Source organism: Suillus clintonianus (genome assembly GCF_016758775.1).
Source record: "Suillus clintonianus strain FC179 chromosome Unknown DEU56scaffold_4, whole genome shotgun sequence".
NCBI lineage: Eukaryota > Fungi > Basidiomycota > Agaricomycetes > Boletales > Suillaceae > Suillus > Suillus clintonianus.
This window is the reverse complement of record NW_024539228.1, coordinates 307,943-330,051: the sequence shown is the minus strand read 5'-3', so window position 1 is coordinate 330,051 and position 22,109 is coordinate 307,943. Positions and strand designations below refer to the sequence as shown.

The 22,109-nt window shown below is 49.6% G+C and overlaps 8 protein-coding genes across 8 annotated transcripts; 3 read left to right on the top strand and 5 right to left on the bottom strand.

Annotated features, from left to right (window-relative positions):
- Positions 1–30: 30 nt before the first annotated feature.
- DEU56DRAFT_868232 (uncharacterized protein) lies at positions 31–4,800 on the bottom strand (the record flags this gene model as incomplete). Its single annotated transcript, XM_041355470.1, has 9 exons — positions 31–697; positions 752–2,214; positions 2,265–3,148; positions 3,198–3,356; positions 3,411–3,622; positions 3,670–3,757; positions 3,832–3,987; positions 4,038–4,365; positions 4,738–4,800. 9 exons carry the CDS (start codon positions 4,798–4,800, stop codon positions 31–33), a joined length of 4,020 nt encoding a protein of 1,339 aa, XP_041214347.1.
- Positions 4,801–5,007: 207 nt separating this feature from the next.
- Positions 5,008–6,878, bottom strand: DEU56DRAFT_373072 (carbohydrate esterase family 1 protein). The gene is made up of 8 exons (XM_041345914.1): positions 6,605–6,878; positions 6,429–6,547; positions 6,253–6,374; positions 6,090–6,202; positions 5,773–6,036; positions 5,585–5,713; positions 5,501–5,531; positions 5,008–5,443 (listed from the first exon to the last, which is right to left on the bottom strand). The coding sequence occupies exons 1-8, from the start codon at positions 6,668–6,670 to the stop codon at positions 5,418–5,420; spliced, it is 870 nt and encodes a 289-aa protein (XP_041214346.1). The 5' UTR covers positions 6,671–6,878; the 3' UTR covers positions 5,008–5,417.
- Positions 6,605–9,202, bottom strand: DEU56DRAFT_769595 (Alpha/Beta hydrolase protein). The gene is made up of 5 exons (XM_041351342.1): positions 8,335–9,202; positions 8,024–8,280; positions 7,589–7,975; positions 6,782–7,536; positions 6,605–6,712 (listed from the first exon to the last, which is right to left on the bottom strand). The coding sequence occupies exons 1-4, from the start codon at positions 9,158–9,160 to the stop codon at positions 7,036–7,038; spliced, it is 1,971 nt and encodes a 656-aa protein (XP_041214345.1). The 5' UTR covers positions 9,161–9,202; the 3' UTR covers positions 6,605–6,712; positions 6,782–7,035.
- A 20-nt stretch (positions 9,203–9,222) lies between these two features.
- On the top strand, positions 9,223–10,151 carry DEU56DRAFT_372853 (uncharacterized protein). Its single transcript, XM_041345913.1, has 4 exons — positions 9,223–9,317; positions 9,366–9,423; positions 9,476–9,504; positions 9,552–10,151. The coding sequence occupies exons 1-4, from the start codon at positions 9,263–9,265 to the stop codon at positions 9,650–9,652; spliced, it is 243 nt and encodes an 80-aa protein (XP_041214344.1). The 5' UTR covers positions 9,223–9,262; the 3' UTR covers positions 9,653–10,151.
- DEU56DRAFT_725617 (kinase-like protein) lies at positions 9,913–12,006 on the bottom strand (the record flags this gene model as incomplete). The annotated part of the gene is made up of 13 exons (XM_041347879.1): positions 9,913–10,058; positions 10,152–10,333; positions 10,396–10,619; positions 10,671–10,678; positions 10,727–10,881; positions 10,935–10,981; positions 11,037–11,216; positions 11,267–11,349; positions 11,398–11,497; positions 11,544–11,583; positions 11,636–11,689; positions 11,748–11,802; positions 11,865–12,006. 13 exons carry the CDS (start codon positions 12,004–12,006, stop codon positions 9,913–9,915), a joined length of 1,416 nt encoding a protein of 471 aa, XP_041214343.1.
- Positions 12,007–12,012: 6 nt separating this feature from the next.
- DEU56DRAFT_769574 (uncharacterized protein) lies at positions 12,013–14,613 on the bottom strand. Its single transcript, XM_041351341.1, has 8 exons — positions 14,549–14,613; positions 14,401–14,496; positions 14,247–14,355; positions 13,978–14,197; positions 13,667–13,927; positions 13,229–13,608; positions 12,753–13,172; positions 12,013–12,703 (listed from the first exon to the last, which is right to left on the bottom strand). Exons 1-8 carry the CDS (start codon positions 14,549–14,551, stop codon positions 12,162–12,164), a joined length of 2,031 nt encoding a protein of 676 aa, XP_041214342.1. The 5' UTR covers positions 14,552–14,613; the 3' UTR covers positions 12,013–12,161.
- Positions 14,614–14,964: 351 nt separating this feature from the next.
- DEU56DRAFT_847871 (RNA dependent RNA polymerase-domain-containing protein) lies at positions 14,965–18,817 on the top strand. The gene is made up of 11 exons (XM_041355154.1): positions 14,965–15,184; positions 15,236–15,543; positions 15,595–16,057; positions 16,109–16,208; positions 16,261–17,097; positions 17,147–17,253; positions 17,302–17,343; positions 17,398–17,497; positions 17,553–17,564; positions 17,623–17,911; positions 17,962–18,817. The coding sequence occupies exons 1-11, from the start codon at positions 15,104–15,106 to the stop codon at positions 18,701–18,703; spliced, it is 3,081 nt and encodes a 1,026-aa protein (XP_041214341.1). The 5' UTR covers positions 14,965–15,103; the 3' UTR covers positions 18,704–18,817.
- A 1,706-nt stretch (positions 18,818–20,523) lies between these two features.
- Positions 20,524–21,545, top strand: DEU56DRAFT_751329 (uncharacterized protein; the record flags this gene model as incomplete). Its single annotated transcript, XM_041349570.1, has 6 exons — positions 20,524–20,558; positions 20,700–20,729; positions 20,871–20,878; positions 20,920–21,011; positions 21,063–21,443; positions 21,492–21,545. The coding sequence occupies 6 exons, from the start codon at positions 20,524–20,526 to the stop codon at positions 21,543–21,545; spliced, it is 600 nt and encodes a 199-aa protein (XP_041214340.1).
- Between the last annotated feature and the right edge of the window lie 564 nt (positions 21,546–22,109).

Sequence of the window (22,109 nt, the reverse complement as noted above, 5' to 3'; positions counted from 1 at the left end):
AAAATAACAATGACACAAAAAAAACAAGTGTTACGATCGCGACCGGGTTCGCTCATGTCCTATCAAATGAGATGGAGATTCGAAGTCGCTGAGTGGTCGCCGGGCGCCAAACGAACTAGCCATCTGCCGCTGCCAATCGTCCAGTTCATTCGACAAGTGCTCAAAATTCTCTGAGCTCGTCATGCTAGATGGTCGTTTGAGGGGCTGATCGACTTCCAGGAGAAGGTGGATTTTATGCGAAAGTTGTTCGTTTTCCCTTTTGAGGTTGGTGTTTTCGACGGTGAGCTGTTCCAGTAAACTGGCACCACTTCCTTCGCGATAAACTGCGAGGGTAGCATTCATTCTCTCCAGCTCCAACTCTAGCTCCTCCACACGAGTCTGGCGTTCATCAAACTCCCGTTGAGAGATGACGAAGTTATCCTTCATGATATCGAGATCTTTCTCCAATGTCTCCATCCTTTGACGGAGATCTTTGTTGTCACCGATTAAACGCTGACTTTGCTTCTGCGCATCAATCAACTGCCCGCGAAGGTGGTCATGACTGTCGTCTGAAGGGGTGTTGCGACCGTTAACCCCACGTCGCGGTTCGGTGCTGGATCGTCCTCGAACAGTGTCCAGCTCTGATTGCAGGCTAGCGTAGGCAGTCTTCGTCCTCGTAACCTCATCTTTCATCCTTCGCATCATTTTTTCGGTTCCTCTGTGATGGACGATTAGACCTGGGACATGTATAAATACGGGGAGAAAAGCTCACTTTACATAATGCACAGCAAGCTGATAGTCTTCTTCCATCTGGCGCATTCGTGCCTTATAGCTTCGTTCCGTCTCCTCGAGTTTCCGTTCAGCTTCAAGGGCGCGCGCGTCAGCGTCTGAGTCACCTTGGTTCACGGGACTCTGCAAGGACCTCGCCCTATCTTGTTGCTGCGACATGGTACTCAACTGCGTCTCAAGTTCGCGCTTCTTTCGTAGGGCTTGGCTGAGTTCCCGCTCTGAGCGCTCGTACAGTAGGGTGCGTTCTTCCAGCTGCTTCTCCAGGTCTGCTAGTCGTGAAGAATTTGAGGAAGGTTCATCCGAATCTGGAATGATTCCATTTTCTGAAAGATAGTTCCGAAGCATTGCCAGGCGGATATTGGTATCGGCTGTCTCCTTCAACGCTCCCCGTAGATCATTATCTTTTTCCGCAAGGTCTTTGCGTAGACGACCCTGCTCCAAGACAGAGCTGGATAATTGCGCTCGGAGGCCCACAATTTGCGATCGTAGGAGTGTTTGCTCGGATTCTGTTTGCCGTACCCTGCGCCGTTCCTCTGAGAGGTCCCTTTGTACTTCCTCCAGCTGCTGTGTGGCATCCTTCAGCATCTTGCGTAGAGAAGCAGCTTCCACCTCCAGGGCCTCCACTTTCTCCGTATGTCCTCTCGTTAATCGGTCTTCGTCTGCCCTGAGGTCACGATGCGAGTCCAGAAGTTCGCCAAGACTGCCAGTGGTGAGTGCACGGAATGCATCAGCTTCTTCACGAGACTTGGCCCACGCGTTCTCGACCTCTGCAAGCCTGATCCTCGCTTGTTCCACTTCGGACATGCGGGTCTCCAAGTCGCCACGTAATTCTGCGATATCTGCCTCTAGCTGAGTGATCTGATCACGAGCGCGTTGGTCTTCTTCAGAACGGGAGGCTACGGCTTGTAGTGCCGTACGAGCTTGATCGAGAGCGCGGATGTGCTGATCCCGGAGTTGGGTCAACTCTTCAACCTGTCTCTTGACCTGGGAAATCTCAGCGTCTTTTTGCTCAAGCAGCGAAGTCTGGCCAAGAAGTCGATCGGCGTGATCTCGAAGAGCGGCCTCAACATCCACATATCGGTCGCGGATTTCAGAATGTTCGCGAGCAACACGGTGGTGCGTTTCCTCCAAGGTATCAGCACGGTTGCTGGCGTCAGAGGACCGTGCCTCAGCCTGCTCAAGAAGCGTAGTCTGCAAGGCGAGCGAGTCACTCAACTCGTCCGCTGTCTTCTTCTGTGCAGTCTGTTCCGCCAATAAAGTGGCAAGGTGGCGTTCGAGCTCAGAGATACGCTCCCGCTCCATTTGCGAGACTTCGCCAGGTGCAGATGCCTCGTGGGCAGTAAGCTTCGCACGGTAGTATGCAGCTTCCTGGATCGCAGCGGACTTCATGCGCTCAGCATCCGCAATGCGTTCAGAAGCCTCGCGGGCTTGATTGGCCAGTGTAGTCTGTGTCTCCGTTAGAAAGTTTCATTTATTCCCGGAAGGGGAAAGCACACCTGCATCTGGGTTTTGAAGTGCCTGAAATTCATGACCATGTCAGCAAGCTTCCTCTGATCCTCACTGATGTCATCTTGGAAGTCAATATCCTCGGTTTCTAATGCTTCTTCGTCAAGTTGAACAAAGCCCGATCGGGATGCCTTCAAAAGTGCCGTCTTCATCCAAGCCTCACGCCTCCGCAACGTTTCGACCTCCATCTCTTTGGCCTTATAATCCCGAATCAGGTCAGCTGTCACATTGCCCGTTGAACCGAATTTCCCCTGGGCATGCCCGTTTCCGTTTGCACCGGGAGAACCAGATGATGGGTGATAGAAAGCATCAAGGGGAGGCCTGCTACGATCCACAACGGGTGATGGACTTCGTGCAGCTAGACCGCCTAGTGCCACGCTGGCTACGTTAGGTGGCTGTGCGCTGCCATAGGGATCGGATCCAGTCTGAGATGTGGGGGACATTGCACGGGTGGCAACACTGAAGGAGTTGGGACTCCGTGCTCGGGTCTGGTCTGGAGATGGTGCGTGATCTCGGGACGTAGGAATAGACTCGACAGTAGCACCGGTGTCTGTCCCGTTCCCGTCATCCGTTCCGAACACGTCCCCATCATCTCTTCGAGGGCGTGACGGTGCTTTACCTTTGATATTAGGAGATGACTGCACAGGTGCACCATTCGGTGTACGAGTGCCAGGCCGGGTTCCTGGAGGAGATATAGCCCGGCGAAGGTCGTCTGCGTCTTGTGGAGCACCTGTCGGAGACATGGCACGGGTACCATTAGGCAAAAAGCTTCCTGTTACAGGTTGTCCTGGCGGGGGTGTAGGAGTTGTAGATGATTTTCGACCAGCCTTCTCGGCCGGGGGTGCTTTGCTTGAATCAGGGTATTTGATGTGCTCTGAGTGGTCCGTCAGCAGTGTCATTGGTGCAGAAAAGCGGTCGCGTACTGGTGTCAAGAACATTAATAATTCCATGGTCATCGCCCTTGGTTGGCGTGAAGGACTCTCCGCCAAGAACGAATACTCTAGTTCCCATGGACGCCATAGCATGTCCTGAACGGCCGCTAGGCGCTGGACCCATGTTTTGGAACATGTACCACCGCTGGTCTGTACGCGATAGGCTCAGAATCACGCCCGCCAATCATTCATCAAATCACGTACTTGACATCTTGAACGCTGCCAAGTCGCCAAGGTCTTTGCCGTCTACACCCCGCCCGCCAAATATGTAAATGACGTCGTCAACCACAGCGGCTGCGTGGCCTTCCCGTGGCGAGGGAATAAATCCAATACATTGCAGCTCCGACCAGGTCTTGGTATTAGTGTCATACGACCACGTATCATTGTAATGGTATTGACCATCTGTTCCTCCGAACCTGCGAAACGTGAATACGAGTCAGTCCTGAGTGAACATCGAACATACACGATGATGCGATCTTGGTATGTTACACAGGCATGTCCTGTGCGATGGGCAGGTCGGGCGGCTCCGACGGGTTGACACAGCTCCCAAGCTGTTTGTGTTCGGACTAAGAACATAACAGGACATAAGGTTTAGGAAAATAAGCTTAAATTGAACGGGACTTACGAGTATTAAGATCAAATGACCAAAGGTCGTTCAGGAACTCGCCATCTACCTGACCTCCGAAGACGAAAAATTTGGTGCCGACCATAGTAACAGCATGGCCATAGCGTCCAGCGGGTGCAGGACCGTGCATAGATACGCGAGTCCACTCTCGCGAAACTGGGGCGTACATGAAGTATGGTTTCTGTGAACAATTAGGATGAACGCACCGAGATTCAGAAGATACAAGCCATCATCTTGTTTTTCTGACTGATCGGATAGAGGGTCTGTTTTGGTGTCGCCTCCCCATACAATGAGAACGCTGCTAACGATAGCACTGGCGTGACCGACTCGCGGTGAGGGCGTTTCTCCACCTGTCTGAACGAGAGTCGCGGACAGATCGCGAGTAGAGAAAAGGTATAAATCATTGCGGGCAGTTTCGCGGACGAGACCACCAAAAAGATACAACTCGCCCGAAGTAGTGGCTGTTGCCGGAAGTGCATGGCCATACCGAGGGAATGGAGAAGGCGAAGGTGAATTTGGTGCGGCGACGCCAGGCTTAGGGATTACGAGTGGTGGAGGGAGGAGTAAGCGGCGTGCAGACCAGGGATAAGCTGGCCGCTGTTGAGGCTGTTGGGAAGCCTGTGGTGGCGGCTGTTGCTGCTGTGACTGGGGCGGCTGTTGTGTTATGATGGGGCTTGCTCCGCGAGCTTGCTGGCGTTGTTGTTGAGCGAGGGCTACGGCAGGGCCATTCGTGTTATTTGAACTGAGTCTTCAAGATGGCAGGGATGAAGAAGACGATGAACAGCTGTGGGAGAGGAAAAGTTGATATGGAGAGACTCACGAATCATTATCCCGTAGGTGGTGAAGTTGAGCAGCGTTGTCCTTTGCAGCCAGCTGCGCCAGAGCTTGACTTGGAGTCTGAGCTACTGTGACGGATGAAGCAGCGAGCTGGCTTGCGCTAGGCTGCTTCTTCCTTGAGAAGAAGGACATTCTTCGTGCTCTGTTTACTAGGATGGACGGTATGGTTGGCTAATAAATTTTGATTGAGGGATTAAAAGTGAGTATGTGAGAATTGGGGCTATGATGAACTTGTCGTTGAGGGAAAGGAAATTAGGAAAGCTTTCGAAAGTTGAGTTGATGGTAAGCGGGCAGCTGATGGAGCAAGTCCAAGTTGCTCTGCATCCGACAAGTTTGCAGCTATTTGCTTTCCTCTCTAACTACAACTACTACTACCACCACTACCACCACCTACTTACATTTTCCTTACATGCCTCATCCACAAGGAAATAAAATCTGCTCATCATATCTCCTTCGCAACGGCTATTCGTGAGCACCGCAGTGAACGGCGCTGTGCGGCCGTCTACTTGCAATCTTTCCAAAGTAACCTCTCCATTTGGAACTAACGGGAAACCGTCTCACTTTTTCCCCACACTCGGCCGTCTTCGGCACCCTTAGTAGGCACGCCCGTTATCCTGACAGTCCAGCATCAAGCTTCTGACCATTTCTCAGGATCACTAGTGCGGTACTTGTATAGTAAGCCGTCCATTACACTGACGCCCACTTATCATCATCTCCATTCGAACAGCTTCTTGCCTTCTCCGTACAGCTTACGCTTTCAGGAAGTTGGCATGGACTACATCAAGTCTCCGGATCAGTGACACTGATCCCTGAATCATATATCAGAACTCACAGTGAATATGGTCTGATGCAAATGTTGATATCTACCCATTCCGTTAATCCTATCATCGGTAACATCGAAAAAGCAGGGACGCACGAAGTAGTAGCTATGATCGTACCCTTCCTGCTTCCTTACTCGTACCTGTACCTCATCATGCCCAGCCACACGCGCAGCCTCGAGAAACTTGTCCGGGTGCAGTTGGTACAGGAAATTATCCGCGGTACCCTGCAGACTATATTAGCCCTTTCTGATGCCCAGGGGCAATGAATGCACAAAACACGCACATAATCCACAAGTATATTCACCGCCCCTTTCACCTTCCCGATCATGACTGTTGCATCGTATCGGTCCTTCCCCTCCGCAACACCACCTGCAAGATACCCAGAGAATGCCTTCGTCCCCCACGGCACCTCGGACGGCTCGCAGATTGGTGAAAACGCAGATGCACTACGATATTGCTTCGTCCCTGATAACAGTGACGCGAGGTACAGCGTCAGCGCTCCGTGTCCGCCCATCGAGTGTCCAAAGATTGACTGGCGTGTGAAGTCCTGTGAATATTGACGTCAGCATATAGGAAAGAAGGTGGAACGCTGGGACGCACGAGAGGCAAGCCTGCTTTTTGGAGCACCTGGGGGAGCTCTTGAGTAATATGGTTGAGCATATTGTAATGCTTCGACCACTTGGGATTCGTTGCGTTCAGGTAAAAGCCAGCACCTATCCGCCGTATCAGGGAAGGATGAGCATCAAGATCAGAGATTACCCACCACTGCCAAAGTCCCAATCTACATCTTCACCCTCAATACCTGCGTTGCGCGGGGAGGTGTCGGGGAAGAGCAGTGCAATGCCCTGAGCTGCCGCATCGCGCATGAAGCTGCCTTTCTGGGCCCTGCGGACCGTCATGTGAGTTGGCAGGGTCAGCGAACGGGCGTTTAACACGCACCCATTATCCTCCGTGCAGGTCAGTCCCGCAAGGTAAACAAGGACGGGAACCTTCCCCTGAGCAGCGTTGGCGGGAAGGAAGATATTGAACTGGGTATATGTATCGCCCAGAGCAGCAGACTAGTCTCGGTAGAATCATTATCAGCGTGGCGTTACCGCCACTGCCAAACGACGTACTCTAAACTTGTACTTTGCGAGCGTCCCCTCGTAGTGCTTGTTCGACGAAAGTTGTTCGAGCGACATTTCAGTGGGATATGTCAGTGTCACAGTTGAGATTCAGCAATCCTTGGCACGATGGGAAGATCGAAGCTATTAAATGGGCGAGTTGGCGAACCAGACAAGAATAATACGCGCTTGTTGGGTGAGATGGGCTGGGACACTTGTCTCATGATATGACATCCCCCGCTTCTCCGGTCCACCCCCCGGTCATGGTAAATTTGTCCTACTCCACTCACTCATCGGATGAAACGTGTTTTATTCCGTGAGACAGAATCAATCACTAAACAGTGCTGAATCTCGGTGGTAAGCATTTAGAATACAATACGACTAATAATGCGGCAGATACTTAATCTTGTATTTAAGGGTATGGCACGATGCGTGCAAGTGGTTTAGTCTTGTTTGAATTGCGATAGTCCCGTATGTGCAGACGGGGTTGACGGTTTTGTGGGTGATGTAGGTGAAGTCTCCTCCTGAGGAGGTGTCGGGGGTAAAGATTTCTGCTTCATTGGAAGAGCTGTCGAAGATGTTGATGCCTCTGCTGGTGGGGAAGGACGTCGGGGTACGGATATTGATTCTTCTTGCACTTTTGATACCATCTCTCCAAGTGCAGGGTGCATCCTCAGCAGCGGGCTTGGCGTCGACCTGGGAGATGGATTGCCACCCAAGAGGTTTTTCTCCATTCTCTCCCGTTGACCTTCAACCTCTAGCATATGCTCGTCACCCTCGCTCTCCTCCACTCCAGCCAGCAAGTCTGCAACACCAAGGTAAAAAGAAGCAGGCTTGAACGGAATATCCTTCCCCCAAATTGACGCCCACGTATATCGCGCAGCATTCGTCCATCCAACAAGGTCTAGGTGGTTCACCGGAGAAAGGGTACCGAGATATGTGCCCTGAATGCGTATTCAGAAAGCCATATATACCAAATCAATTCGTCGCACTCACCCACTTGGCTGATTCAACGCTAACTAGCCCATCGTTCGGACCCTCCTTCTCCAAGATGACACTATGTGGCCATTTCCATGTGTCAATAAGCCCTGGTTCATAACATGCACCCCAGCTAAAATATCGCACACCCTCAACATTAGGTGTCTCCTCGTTAAAGCGGCGCATGCTTTCCAGAGTAAGACATTCGAATGCCTTCCCATCGCCGCCACCGTTTGGCAATAGCTCGAGCAGCGCAAGGACAGATGGAAGATGTTGCGAAGCGAGCGACATGAAATGGTCCGCGAAGGAGGAGCCACGATGTGGAGTGGCAATTGTTGTGATGCTTATCACGGAGAACTTGCGTTGAGAGAGGTGCGTTGTGAGGTAACGGCAATCGAGGCCGCCCTGTAATATGTTAGTAAGGATTACCTTCGACCTCAGTGCTCAGCTTACCATGCTGTGCCCTATGAGATGAACAGCTCGGCCAGGATAGACATCTGAGATCTTTTTCTCAAGAACTTTTGCGCGCTCTACAGGAGAGCTTGTTGCAGGTACTCGCGTAATGAGAACTTCGCAACCATTTGCCTCCAATGCTTCCTTGATACCACGCCAATGTGCAACCTGTAGGGGTGCAAGGGAAGGTCCAACGGTTACGGTGTCAAACCCAAGAAGTCCATGGCAGAACACAACTGGGGCTTTTGGTGCACGATCTACATCCAAATAGTGAGTCAAGCTCTTCTATGTGTGAAGAATGACAAACATACACTTCTGATGAATTCTATTCAGAGACGAAACCTGATCTTCCTCATTCAGGAGCTTGTCAACGTTCTCCTTGATACCGGAGTCCGAATCACTCTGGAACCACCATTTGCTAGGAGTGGGAGAAGGTGCAAACTGTGGTACGGTAGATGTATGGATCGAACGCAGTGTATCGATGGATGAACGAGTGGGTAGGGAGTGGTTGAGCGATATACATGTCTCAGAGAGGTGAGCCGCAGGATCTGTGGAAGATGCGGGGAGCCCATCATGATTATGAATGGGTGGTGGAATGGAAGTCACAGATGCTGATGGGAGAGTGGAGAGCAGATTACTGAGTAATGGAGGTGGTCGACTGAGCAGGCGAGCAGGCGAAAAACATGGAGGCAGTCGCGCAGGTTGGGGCACTGTCGGAAGGATGCTGTCACTCAACGCCTCGTTTAGTAACAGAAGTCCCGGAGATGGCGGACGCGACGATGTAGGTGAGTGCTCTGGGGTCGACTTTGAGCTGGATAATCTACCTCTGGCAGACGACGATGGCCACCGGACAACAGGTGCTGGCTGTTTCTGATCAAGCATCGGGTGTTGGAGTGCCGATGAAGGAAGGGCAGACGCTGGAGAAGCGCTGAACGACCTGCCGTGAACCCCACGTGCAGCCCTGCCGTGACTAGTCTTCGTCATTGCAGCGGACGTTGAACGGGTACCCCACATCTCAGACCAACTGGCAGGAATTTCCTCGTCGTTTCGACTGTTGGCTGGTTGTTCGAAGCGGGAAGTAAACGTCTTGCGAGTGGAGCTCACCGTGGTTGACGGTGACGAAAATATGTCATACATCCCCGGACCCGAGTACTAGTTATGTTGTCTAAATGCTGCAGGGTCACAACTTTTGGTAATTAGAACTTCAGAAGTGGCTGTGCTACATTTCTTCCTACTGCAATGCATGGTCCATCACTGCCATCCGTCCTCAAGTCGAAGCCTGCGACCCATGACAGTAAGCAAGAGCATAATCATGCTGCATGCGAGCTGATCTTGTTGACAGCAACGACTACGCCTGATCAGCTAACAGCTGGTCTCGCGCGTGTCACCTCTCCTCAAGAGTAAGTAGGACATACTGCATTGCACCCGCCCGTTCTGATTCACCCATACTAGGACACCGATATATATTTGCGCATTTCAAGGTATGCGGTATGCCGCCTAATATCAGTCCGTTCATTTGCGCCCGTAGATTGTAACAGACTGTTCCCTTCGCGCGATCGTGTCATGCTGCACCGTAAACGTGACCACAGTTCAGAAGACGATAGAGATATTATTACATGGAACGAATAGCAGCCCATTGGCTCAACATGTTCCAGACAGCACGTATCCCGGGCCATGCCCTGACTTCTAGGACACCGCCAACTTGCGAGCCACGCAGCCCTTGAAACAGCATCTTTTCTGATTACTCCACCGACAGATACATTTATCTCAATTTTGGCCAGAATCAGATGTGAACCATTGCAATTGAACACCACGAAAGCATTGTACAAATCTAGTGCCACAGAAACGCACAACAAGAGCAATAAAAACAGAGAGTATCACGAATTGAATTACGTGAAGTGCACTCGGATCCGCTCCCGGTATGCTTGATCCAACTCTTCGAGGTCCATGCAAATCCACCAGCTCTTGAGCGCGGCGTACACAGTCGCACGGTCCCGAGGGTCCGAGACAAGAAGGTGCGAGACGAGGATCTTGGCTACACATCCGCAAATAGTCAGGGGATCGGTCGTTAATTCGAAGGATGCAGTTTGTGGAGGACTGAAGACAGTAAGTAATCCTGGGCACGCACCGTCACGAAGCGGACCCCAGATCGGTTCATGGAAGCAAATCTTTCCATCAAGGATGCGTTGCTTTGTTCTTTCATCTTGAGACGTCACATGTTGGGATAAGACGAAACCCTGAGAATCCACGATGTCGTCAAGGGAGACGCGAGACTGAGAAGAACTGGCAAAGTCGAATGGGTGGCTTCCGCTTCAGCATCCCGAGCATTAACTCCAAATGCGATTCCCCTGACAACATTGCAGAACACGCACGTCAACATCGCAAAAAGCGTCACACCCGCACTCCAGCAGTCAGCTGGCATGCCAACGTAGCCAAGATGCTTGTGCTCGAGCGCCAGGATGCCTTCTGGCGGGAGATAGGATATAGTGCCGCAGACATGCAAGGTTTCTTGGTAAGCTTTTGGACGTGCAAGACCGAAGTCGGCTATCTGGATGCGCGGGTACGGTCCAGGCGAGAAAAGAAGGATGTTTTCTGGCTGTTGATGGCAGAATGAAGTCAGCAGTTTAAAACACGCACAGGGTATCACCTTAAGATCTGCCTTAAGCTCAGCCAGGGCCTCATGAGAAAGATATGGAGCCTTACCTCTGTGCGAGATCATACGATCATGCAGGTACTTCAAGCCCTTGAGAAGTTGATACATGATGTACTTTGCCTCCCCTTCGCACAATCGATGCTTGGAGTGCGTGGTGATGTAGGTGAAAAGGTCGCCGCCGGTACAGAGTTCAAGCATAATGTATCTGATGCACAAAATTTGTCGTTTCAGTGGTGAGCCTATTAACAAGCGACCTACAGGAATTCTGGATCCAAATCAACAGCATATACTCTGTTAATATTGGGCTGTTTAAATCAAGATCATGGCATTCAGGATGAGAGGATAAAATTATGCACGAACGTGGTGCAAATTCATGAGCAGTGTTGCCTCCTTCATTTCTTTTCTTTGGTCATTACCTTCCTTGCGTCTAATAATCTTGCAGGCGGCCTGTTGATGACCTGTGGTATCAAGTGCAAGCTGTACGGTGGCATAACTACCGCTCCCAAGGCAGTGGGATGTGATAAGGAATCGACCGAGGTCCTGCATGAACTCTTTAGAATCAATGAATTGCTTTAGTGAACAGTAGTGACTTTGTATGATTGCGTTTGTGATTGAGAAGGCTGCGACGCGTATTTTTCATGAAGGTGCTTCCACTTGAGTATGCACTGAAACGCTATCAGCTGGTCAGCAAGGTACAAAGTGGCACATGGTTGATACATACTCTGTGAGGCCGGTATTCTGAAGGTATCGCCATTCATGACAATGACAGACGCTTTGCGGATTTTGTGCCCATTCAAAATGAGTCCGTTTGTCGATAAATCCTTCGCAGCAATTAAGCCAGTAAGATAAGACGGTACGAGTAGCTACCTGGCACGATACGATGATTCCTCCGGTGCTGGACTGGACTCTGCTCAACGCGCGTCAGGAGACGTGTGAACTTTTATTACAGGTGAGCTCACGCATGTATCTTGCAATGTAGGCTGGATACCACGATATCCGGTATCACGTACGAGCTGTATATGAGCAGGTGAGTAAAGAAAATAACCCAGGGCAGAGGATGCGTCAAGCGACCAAAGAGACGGGTTCCTTCCAATGGTTATAGGCTTCCCGATACTTAAAGTTATTTCTGCGCAGCAGAACGTGATTAATTATTACTGCTGCCTAGAGGAACAAGCATAGAATTCATACCTTCCGCGCGTCCATCTGTGGTCGTTGTAACGAATTTGGCGCATACATCCGATCTCGACAAGGTCTGCGAACGTGCCGACTTTGAAGAGACAAACGAGGGTACAGGCTGAGTCGATCCAAGTGAATGTGTCTGTGCTTCCATGTTTGCAGTAGATACAGAGATAACGCTTAAGAAACAAGAAGCAACGTAGACGCGACGCGACGCGACACATCTATCAAACATCAGAGGGGTCATTACTATTTTTGGTATTTGAACCCCTCAACAGATATATTTGACATGTTCCAGCACGTTATTCATTAATCATATCCCTTGCCGCTCCTCTGCTTCACTCGCTTGTTCTTTTTGTTATGCTTCTTCCCATCAACTTCACTAGCACTCGCCAACACGGCAGCATATTTCGCACTCCCAGCTCCCAATGGAGTACCATCATCAGCCACCATATTCTGATGAGGATATATTCTTCCCCTCGAGAACTCTTGCCCATTACGAGAAGTACCTTGTAAAAACGCTCGTGCTGATAGATTCGAATTTTGAGCGAAGAACTCTTGGTCTAGAGCTTGAGATTTCAGCCCCTGCCCTTGAGCAACAAGCATGGCAGACGGATTAGCAGGCACGAATGTATCCGCGCCTTTTCCAACTCTTGTGACAGGTGCACGCTTCTTTCCCGTCATTCGCAGCAGCGATAGTTCGTGGGTTCCTTGGTTGAAAGATTCCTCAGACGTGCTTGGTGGTGGCTGACAGAAAAGTAGCTTCCCGTTGACATAATCCTTTAGGATATACCGTGCTGCTCGTGCCTCATCTGGATTGCCTTGACCGGACCGCATGAACCCCCGAGCAACTGTAGACTGATGAAAAAGAGTCGTTTTAATCAAACGAAGAGTGCTCACTCGCATAAGCAATCAAGAAGTCCTCCGCAGTGATCTTCCCGTCACCTCCCTCTTCTATTCCCTTGAATTTAATAGTCAGACCATAAGTTGCTTCAAGCACCTCCTTTGGTATCCGCTTGGCCACTAGAGCTACCGGACCAGAATGCTCTCTCATTTGGTCAATTGGTAACACACCGTCGCAAACCAGTGCGGCCTTGGTCGTCGCAAATTGCGGGAAGACCAATCCAGGACAGTCGCAAAGTACTATCGTTGGAGAGAGATGAATAGTTTGGAAGTGCTTTGTCTTTCCAGGAGTTGAGGAGACGGACACTTTTTTTTCTCCAAGAAGGGCGTTAATTGTGCTGGATTTACCAACATTGGGATAGCCAACGAGTCCAACCACCAGTTTTGTTGGAGGTTCTCCAGTCGGGCCAGCAAATACTGCCGATTGGTCAGTTGTAAGCCTCGATCTGAATGAAAAAATAACCGAGCCTCACCGGATAGATCTGGAGCAGCTGTGACGAAGAGATCTTCGAGTTCCAACACTGAAAGAACTTTTGTACGAGGATCCTTGCCGTCTGGACTATCTTCCTCCGTGTGAACGTACTGATGTTCGTCGTCCGTGTCACTTTCGGAGTGAGATGACGATTCGGGCGCCGACTCTTTTGCGAAGTCATTATCGCTGCCATCGTCACTGGGTGTATGCGGACCATCTGAATCGGACAGTGAAGCTTCGTCTTGATAATCCTCGTGGAGTTGTGCCTCTTCGGCCTGAGCAATAGCATCCCGGCGGGCTTGCTGTAATGCGGTAGCATTCGCAGCAGAGAAAAACGCGTATTGTATCCCTTCGCCATCAAAATAATCTGCCCATATTCGCCTTGGGGTGAAGGATCGAATAAAGATAGACGTTCGATTATAAGTGAAACCACGCTCACCTTTGTGTCGCAGTGAGCAGATCGGCCTTATTGACCAACAGGAGAGTCTTGCGCTTATCTCTTCCTGTACCCGCCTCGCCCTCTGCACCTTCTACATCTTTGACATACGACTCAAGATCCTCGCACCTAAATCTTAGCGGATTGCGGGCATCTACGATTTGCACGACTAGATGTGATCGCTCCAAGACACGCCACAGTTGCCTCCAGACTTCGATATTGCGTTCGAATGGGGTTAACAGGAACTTGTCCTCCTCCTGAAGTCTTTATCTATGTGTTAGTGGCTGCAGAAGATCATGTGTTTTCCCACATACTGAGCGAGCCCTCTTCGCCACTCCAGGAACGCATCTTTCTCTTGTCGGTCTAATTGTGAGGTCGTAATTGTCTTCGTCCATGGAGGTCTTCTGGGCACCCTGAGTCGCTCCTTATTCAGCTGATGCTTCTTCAAAGTCGACTGCTCCTCCTGATCGGTGAGAAGATTGGGATTGTGCGTTGATCCTGCAGGGGACTGGATAATCTTCACATTCCGTCGTTCTACCTTTCCGTGTGAGGGTATGAACAAAAGGAAATCATGTTCACGCACCCGCCGTAAACTCCGTGCCCGCCAACTGTGCTGTGTTCAGGAATTCATCCAAATCTCTCTCTTGCGTAACAGATTTCAGGCGGGTTGTCGAATCAACTTCTGTTGTATACTGAGCACATGAGTAAATGCATGCAGAACACAAAAGATCGCGTACAAGACCGGACTCTTGTCTTTCTTTGGCATCTTTGAACTTTTTATTGATGATAGCTCGTCCAAGTCCCGAAGGATTCTGGTTCTTCTGTCTTGGTGGCTATGATTGCACAGCGTAAGCAGTTAGCTTTTCGCTCTTACTTTGAACCCACCATAACCCCCAAGGTCTGATCGGATTAGAGCCTGACTGAAGATGACGGTCACCTCGACGGTGCACTGATTATCAATTGCTATATTTAGTCATGAGCTTTTCAAGGAGTTGGAAATAGATTTTCCTCAGTCCTACCCTAGTCTCGATACTCAAATCAGCACAGTTGTATTGTAACCAAGACTTATAACAGCAACTCAGGCTAAGCACTCATCCACACATGATATTGTCGAAGGAACACGTTGCACCATAGCTAAAGGTATACTACCTACAAAATATTCAGGGCTTCCTCTGCAACTGAAGTGGAACGTCAAAGTGACTTACCGAAACCACTGCCTTGATAATCTTTTCAATGTGCTTCAAAACCATACCCAATCAGGTCTGCATCGAGTTGCCAGGGGTTCAAGAACTTTCGCCTCGCTATTAGAACGGGTTCAAACAGACGCTGGTTCATCGACCTTTTCAGTTGTGATCAGTTATAGAGACGGACAGGAATTCACCACCGTCAACACTGCACTCTTCTTTGTTCTCGTGTGGTTACACAACCAGACTCAATTCGATGTCGCCCGCTGGATCCATGAGTCCACCAGACTGGTCGTCGCCTCCCACATCATCCGCGAAGACGCCCATCGCATCAATTGTAAGTCGTCACAGCCCTTCCTTCTGACGTATTTTTACTACAGCCCTGCAGGTGAATGTGCCACAAGTGGTGACAAGGACAAAACACCGTCCTCCCCAGTTCGGCGTTCAGTTAAATGTTGTACACATCGCCCATTGTGAGAGGGCTCAGATTGTCCTCGATCAACAGCAACTCGCGTGGGGAACAATTTATGAACTGGCACGAGGCGTCACTCGTGGGATGTGGACCTTCGAAGATATGACGGAACATCGTTTGCGTAAACTCAAGGGTTCAAATGCGCAAGCTGCATGGCAAGTGGCTGCCGTCATGCAAGACAAAATGGGGCCGCCATCTGCGATGAGAGCACCGCCGGAAATTTGGTACATAAAGTTCAATCATCCCACAAATCGCAAGCTAAATATAATCGAAAGGGTTGAATACGATCGGGAGCAGCTTGCGATTGTTGAAAACCAAGGCCGCGGCCTGGGAACTATGGGTGACTGGGAGGGAAAAGAGAATTGGTACGGAGGCAAGATCCAGCAAGTTGCCCGTATTGTGAAAGTTTGCAATTCGTATAAATTCGAGCTCGAAAAACCTGAGATTCGGCGGTCGCATCGATTCGCTCGGTTTTTGGGGTCTCGACGCATCCTCCAAGTCCGCATTCCGGACAGCCTGGCATATGACACAAAAGTTCGCGAATTTCTGGAATCCAGCAAATTTGTGTTGTGTGGTCGCGTCTTCGTACCATTTCATGCGAAGGATGGGAGTGCCTACCTTTTTGAAACCAACGAAAACATAGATCGGGACAGTAACCCTGGCGATGGCGATGGTCACCGACTAACGCTTTACGAATTTGTACAGTGGCATAATCCACTGAGGTTGAATTCAAAACAGGTGAATATGTTTTCGTCCGCTTGACGCGGCTCTGACGCGCACCCCGACTAGCCTATCAGTAAATGGTCTACCCGATGGACGCTCGGCCTATCAACCTCGGTACCAACAATCCATTTTGCTCCCGAGAATATATTCTTCATTGGGGATCAACGTAGCATTTCCTCTAGCTTCTAAACTATGGTGCATTGACGGAGATCTTGCAGATGCTATGGACTGGGGCGAGGGAAATCTTCCAGCTGAAAAAATTCTAACTGATGGGTGTGGGTTCATCAATGGTGCAGCCTTGACTGCCATCATGCGAGTAATACAATACCCGAGTCGACCAACAGCCGTGCAGGGACGTATCGCTGGTGCCAAGGGAATGTGGGTTCTGCACCCAGATCCTGAGTATCAAGCCGCCGATGGACCACCAAAGATCTGGATACGTAACTCGCAAAACAAAATCAATTGCGGGCCGTTGCACAAAGTTGACGCCGCCCACAGAATTTTCGACCTCGTTGCGCCGGCTCGTGTAACTGGACAGAGCCGTTTATCCAGGGATACTCTGGTAAATTTAGCTCACAATGGCGTCCCTACTGGTATATTGAAGGAACTCATGGCTGATGGGCTGCACAATGAAGTTCGCCAGCTCACTGAATGGAATGGCCCCGATTCAATGCTCATAGTTTGGCGAGCTGTTGAGCGTGCTGGCCGTGTTGTGATATGCAGGCTACGGCGGCGCATTGCTGGCCAGGCGCGTGCACTTGGCCTTGGCGAACTCCGGCCCAACGACAAGCTGGGTGACGAGAATGATGATGGCGATGATGTCGTATCGGACCAGCCACCGACTGCTTCGAGTCCCCGAAGTCGCCATCCCCATAGCGGCCAACCAACCACTCTGCATGAATCTGCACTCGAGCTTCTCCAGGCAGGGTTTCACCCCTTGAAGCTCGAGCCACTCTTTCGTAAGCTCCAAAGCGTGGTGACGCTAGTGCTGGACGATTATATAGAAAAGTGTCATATCCCAGTCAAGGAATCCCTTGAGGCCTACATCATACCAGGTAGGTAGCTTCTTTCTCGATTGCTGTTGCTCATCTAATCGAACCACAGATCCATATGGGGTCCTTGAGGAGGGCCAAATCCATTTTCGGTCGTCGCAACCCATCGTCGACCCTGAAAGCGGAACCCATATGGATATCGTAATAGGATCTGTTTTGGTGAGCGCTTCGGTTTTGTGCAAAGTTGGTCCTGAGACTAGTGATTAGGTGTGGAGGAATCCCACGAGACTACCCTCGGACGTCCAGAAGGTAAGAAAAACCGTGTTTTGCAAAATGGTCTCCGAGTCATCACACGCGGATCAGGTCACTGCCGTCAATCACCCAAAGTTGGCAAGTTACTTCGACGTCATTATCTTTTCGGTGAAAGGAGAACGTTCACTGGCGAGCTACTTGGGTGGTGGAGGTTGGCAATTTTCCCCTAAAATCCCGAGGCAATTACTGACAACTCCACCTTGTAGATTATGATGGAGGTGAGCTTCCTTAAGTTCTCATATAATTTTCCCCTCATTTAGTGCTTGTTATTCGAAGATACTGTCGTGTTGACCTGGTCCAAAAACCTCGTTGAGAACTTTAACACCACTCCGCTTTGTGAAGAACCCGTGGATCTGAGGAACGACTTTGAGCGAGAGGTCGAACACCTTGTTGATTTTGACCAACGAGTATCCAAGCTCTCAGACAAAGAGGCTCAAACAGCTTTTCAAAAAGTTTTACTGCTCGGGCTTGCGGACACGAAGCGCGGACTATATTCTCATTTCCATGACGCAGCTGTGTATTATTATGGCTATCCAAGTGCAACAGCCGTTCGACTGGCATATATGTGAGTGCTTCAAGTTGTACTGCTACCATGTTTTATAATATGTGGTGAAGGTTTACGACGTGCCTGGATGCAAGTAAGACCGGACTACGGGTCAAACACCATGTTTTCGAGGCACACAAAAAACGGTACGGGAGCCTAAAGCCATATTACAAAGTGGCAGCTCTTAAAAATAGCGGCTCTCGCAAAGAAGACCTACCGTTATTGAAGCGAAAGGCATCATCGCCTTTCATTCTCGATGACCTTGTGGATGAAGGCAATCGCCTCCGCGACAAGTTTGTCGAGAAGTACTCGAGCCTCCGAACTTCTTCGACCCCTGTGACGGACGCCCATCTCACCTCTCCTTACATATCTGCATCTCGCAGGGCAACACAAGCGGTGCATGCCGGTTTCCAAGGATTGCAGGTCAACCTAACTGTTGCCAAAAAGCAGGTCGACAAAGCATACAAAGACTGGCTAGGTGCCATTGCGATGCAGAAATGTGCTTCAAGCGTCAGGGGTTCTCCTGATCCCAAGGAACAACAGATCCAAAAGGCTGCGCAATATTTCGCGCAGCGGCCGTTATCCCAAGACGTTCTCTTTTTTTCCGAGGAGGAACTCAAGACTATCATGGCATCGTATGCTTACACTCTCAACCAGTCGTTCGGATTCTCTGTTGCCTTCGCAGAGCTTTGCGCCATCAAAGCGCGAGTACAAGGTGGAATCGTTTTCGAGGATAAGTTTGCACAAGTTATGAACATACCTAACAACGTCCTGCGAGCACTTTCGCTAGCACAGGATGATGTAGATGATTGAGGTTTCAATATTTTTCATGACATGATACTTGGTCATTCAGTACATCGGCGTATCTCATCGAATGTCTTATTTGCATCCCAACAATCTTCGGTACTTGCTGCCTGCTTGCGGTCTAAAACTATCTCTGTGATACATGTTCAAGCTATTTCTTAAAAAATGACCTTCACACAAATTTGATTGATAAAACTGTAAGGGAGTTCAACGCGTACTCTGCCTCGGTGCTTGATGAACACGCTCGCTGCGGTTATTATGTCATAAGGCGGAGAGGACGATTAGATCATGTATGAGACGCGCACTGACCGATTAGCTGTCGTGCTGTGGACCGCCGCTACATCTTCTGCCACAGCACTTGTTGTAATATCGTCTGTATTGGTTACAGTGGCAGTTTTTAATGATGATCGATGATGCGATGACATCCGACGAATGTTTGCGACAACTCGCGGAGGATCCACTGGCAGGTCAGCCAACAAATCCGTACTTTGAAAACTCTGCCGCGATAATCATGCCCTTCGCATGCCCTTCAGTTTGCTTGAATGTTCGCTGCAAAGTGTCAATAAAGGAGCAGAGCCAAGAATGTAATTGAACAGACCTCGCTTCGAATTGGACAGCCCTTGTCAACAACTCGGCACTCTCCTGTGATCATCCCAATCTTCGCCTCCTCGGTCCATGGAGGTTAGGACTGATAAAGTAGATTCGGTCAACGTAATGTTAGAGTTAACTCAATTCTTGTGCATTTGACATCAATGGCAAGCTGTAGTTGTTTTTAGATGGATCAACATTTGAATACGATCGTGGACTCGACATGGATGCTACGTCAGCGTTCGTGATGACGATACTGGTGAGTGGTATATTTGCGTAGTGGTTTGGCCATATGATGCTGTCCGCGTTACAAGAGATTCGAAAACGACTCGGCGCAGGCATTTCAGCGGTTTTCACTGGCAGGACCCCTCCAACTTGACTGTATATCGCCTGCCTGAAAGGAACCTTTGCGTCCAACGGATGATAGCCTATCACGCACGATGGTGTTCAATCTCCAGGGACCCGAGGAGGAAGAAAGCGTTGGAACATGGTCATTATCCGACAAAAGAAGGTAACATAGTCTAGAAAGGTGATTAATGTAAATTTTTACATGAATGAAGCCATGAAGGGCTATGCTTCAACAACAAGCCTTCGTTCCGGTCCGTGCTTCACGTTAACGACATCCAGAATCGTGCCAATGGAACACGCCAAGTGAATGGAAGTATTATCCGAGATACCATGAGCGGAAAGCTTCTCTTCCAAGTTGACAATGCGATCAGATAGCACAATAGAAAACCTCGGGAGTAAGTTTCTCGGAAATTCGTACAATGTCCGGGCCTTCACTTTCTGCCCTGTATTGAATGCGTCAGCGGGTCTAACAGGTGCGGGAAACTTGTCAACTATCGCATTGAAGAATTTGTAGCTTGAGGACCATTTGGTGCCAGGGCCAATTGCAACTTCCGTGATAGTATGGGAATCAGAAACAATATCCGCACCGTGACATTATGAGGTTCGGGACTGACCGAAAGTCACCACTGTATCTCGTTAGTACAGATATCACCGGACATCTTCGCAACTGCAACATCAAGCTCAAGCATGGCCGGGCTTCAAACTACCTGGAAGGATAGGAAACCAGAGGAACCTCGAGCAGGCTTTGTCAAGAAATGATGCATCGATGATCTTTGACAACTTCAAAAGCCGCCGAGAATACAATCATCTATGTGAAGGTTAACCATTATGAAGTAGCAATGTAATCCGAAGAGTAAGATATATCGCTCACAAAGATTGGGGATCTGTTTTAAATGACTAGGCTAGAATTTGGCACTGTCATATTTGGGTACGACTCTACGAGCCCCGACTCCATGCGACGAGCCGGTGACTAGCTTTCGCACCATCCCTCACTAATTGGCCGAAGCCAGAAACGTCCTATGGTAGACTCTGATGTGTGTATGACACTGCATGTATGCACATCACGCAGATCTGGCCGACGACTCGGAGGAATCGTGAAGTAAGAAGCAGCTGATTATGTCAGCTGTCCCTCTTCCATTGCCCTCAGCCTCCTCGTAATGGCACACACATGGGTGGGTAGCTCTTTGTCTATGATCTTGCAAGCATTAATGTGGTGTTTACATTCTTGATGCCATTCTAGATTATTGAGTAAGTCATAGCTTCTAGTGCATCTTTCACCTTGGTTGCAGAATCGTGTCAGTTCCAAGTTCGGTGGGGGTGGTGTCGCTGGGGCTTCGGAGACCAACGTGGACAGGCGCCTGAAACGATCGATCTTGCCAAAGTACGCTGTTATTTGCCCTACACTCCAATGATAACTTGATGTCTCGTTCAGGATTCTTGTATCCTAAGGAATCATTTGGGCTCACTCGAATGTCGTCTCTGTCGGACGCTTCATACCAACGAAGGTTCATACCTAGCTCGCACTCAAGGAAAGAAGCATCAGAACAACCTTGCTCGTCGTGCGGCTTGTGATGCTAAGGGCACACAGTTGACGGTTGCTCCCACTCAAAGCAATATACAACGCAAAGTGTCCCTGGAAACAGGACGCCCAGGCTACCGAGTAACAAAAGTGCGAGCCAAAGATAATGGTGAGGAAATGATGGTCCAGGTTCACCTTCTTCAAATCAAAACGGACGACATCCCTCGCCGACGATTTATGAGCGCTTGGGAGCAAAAGAGGGAGCATCCGAACAGGGCTCACCAGTATCTAATAGTAGATTCCATTCCTTTTAATGTTTCTAGTTACTTATTTTGGTTGTAGGTGGATGCTGAACCTACGAGACAATTGCTTTCCGCATTCCCGCGCGCGAGATAGAAGACGAATCTGATGATGCCAGATATTGGAATTGGTCATATTGGGATACTGACACGGAGCAGAATAGCTCCCAGTTCACGTTCCGTTTGGCTTATTGATGTTACTTGCTAATCACACAGTGCGCAGCGCAATTTTCTTTCTTGTCATGTTTGCATTCATCCAATGTCCCGAACTATTTGGATCATCTTCATCCCGATAAATTTGGTTTTCATCTCAAGCCGTCTTCAGAAGATGAGTAATGTACGCCATATGCTTTCTCGTGCATTTTTTCTAATACAGGAGACTTCGATTCATAACTTGGACGTAAATTGCCACTCCTGTAAACTTTCCCTTGCTCCAGACTTACTCGTCTAGTGCAAGAAGCATGATAATTTAACATCATGATTCAAGTGAGTTGCGACCATGAAGTTCACACCCCTAAGCATTGATGCAGATGAGAGTCCTGGAGGATTGAACATGTTGCGACCATGCAACAATACCTTGTTGTGTTACCTAAATCCGGTAGATGAGCTCACGCTGCCGGCGGGAACTTTCCCCTCACACGCATGCTCCCCGTAACATTCT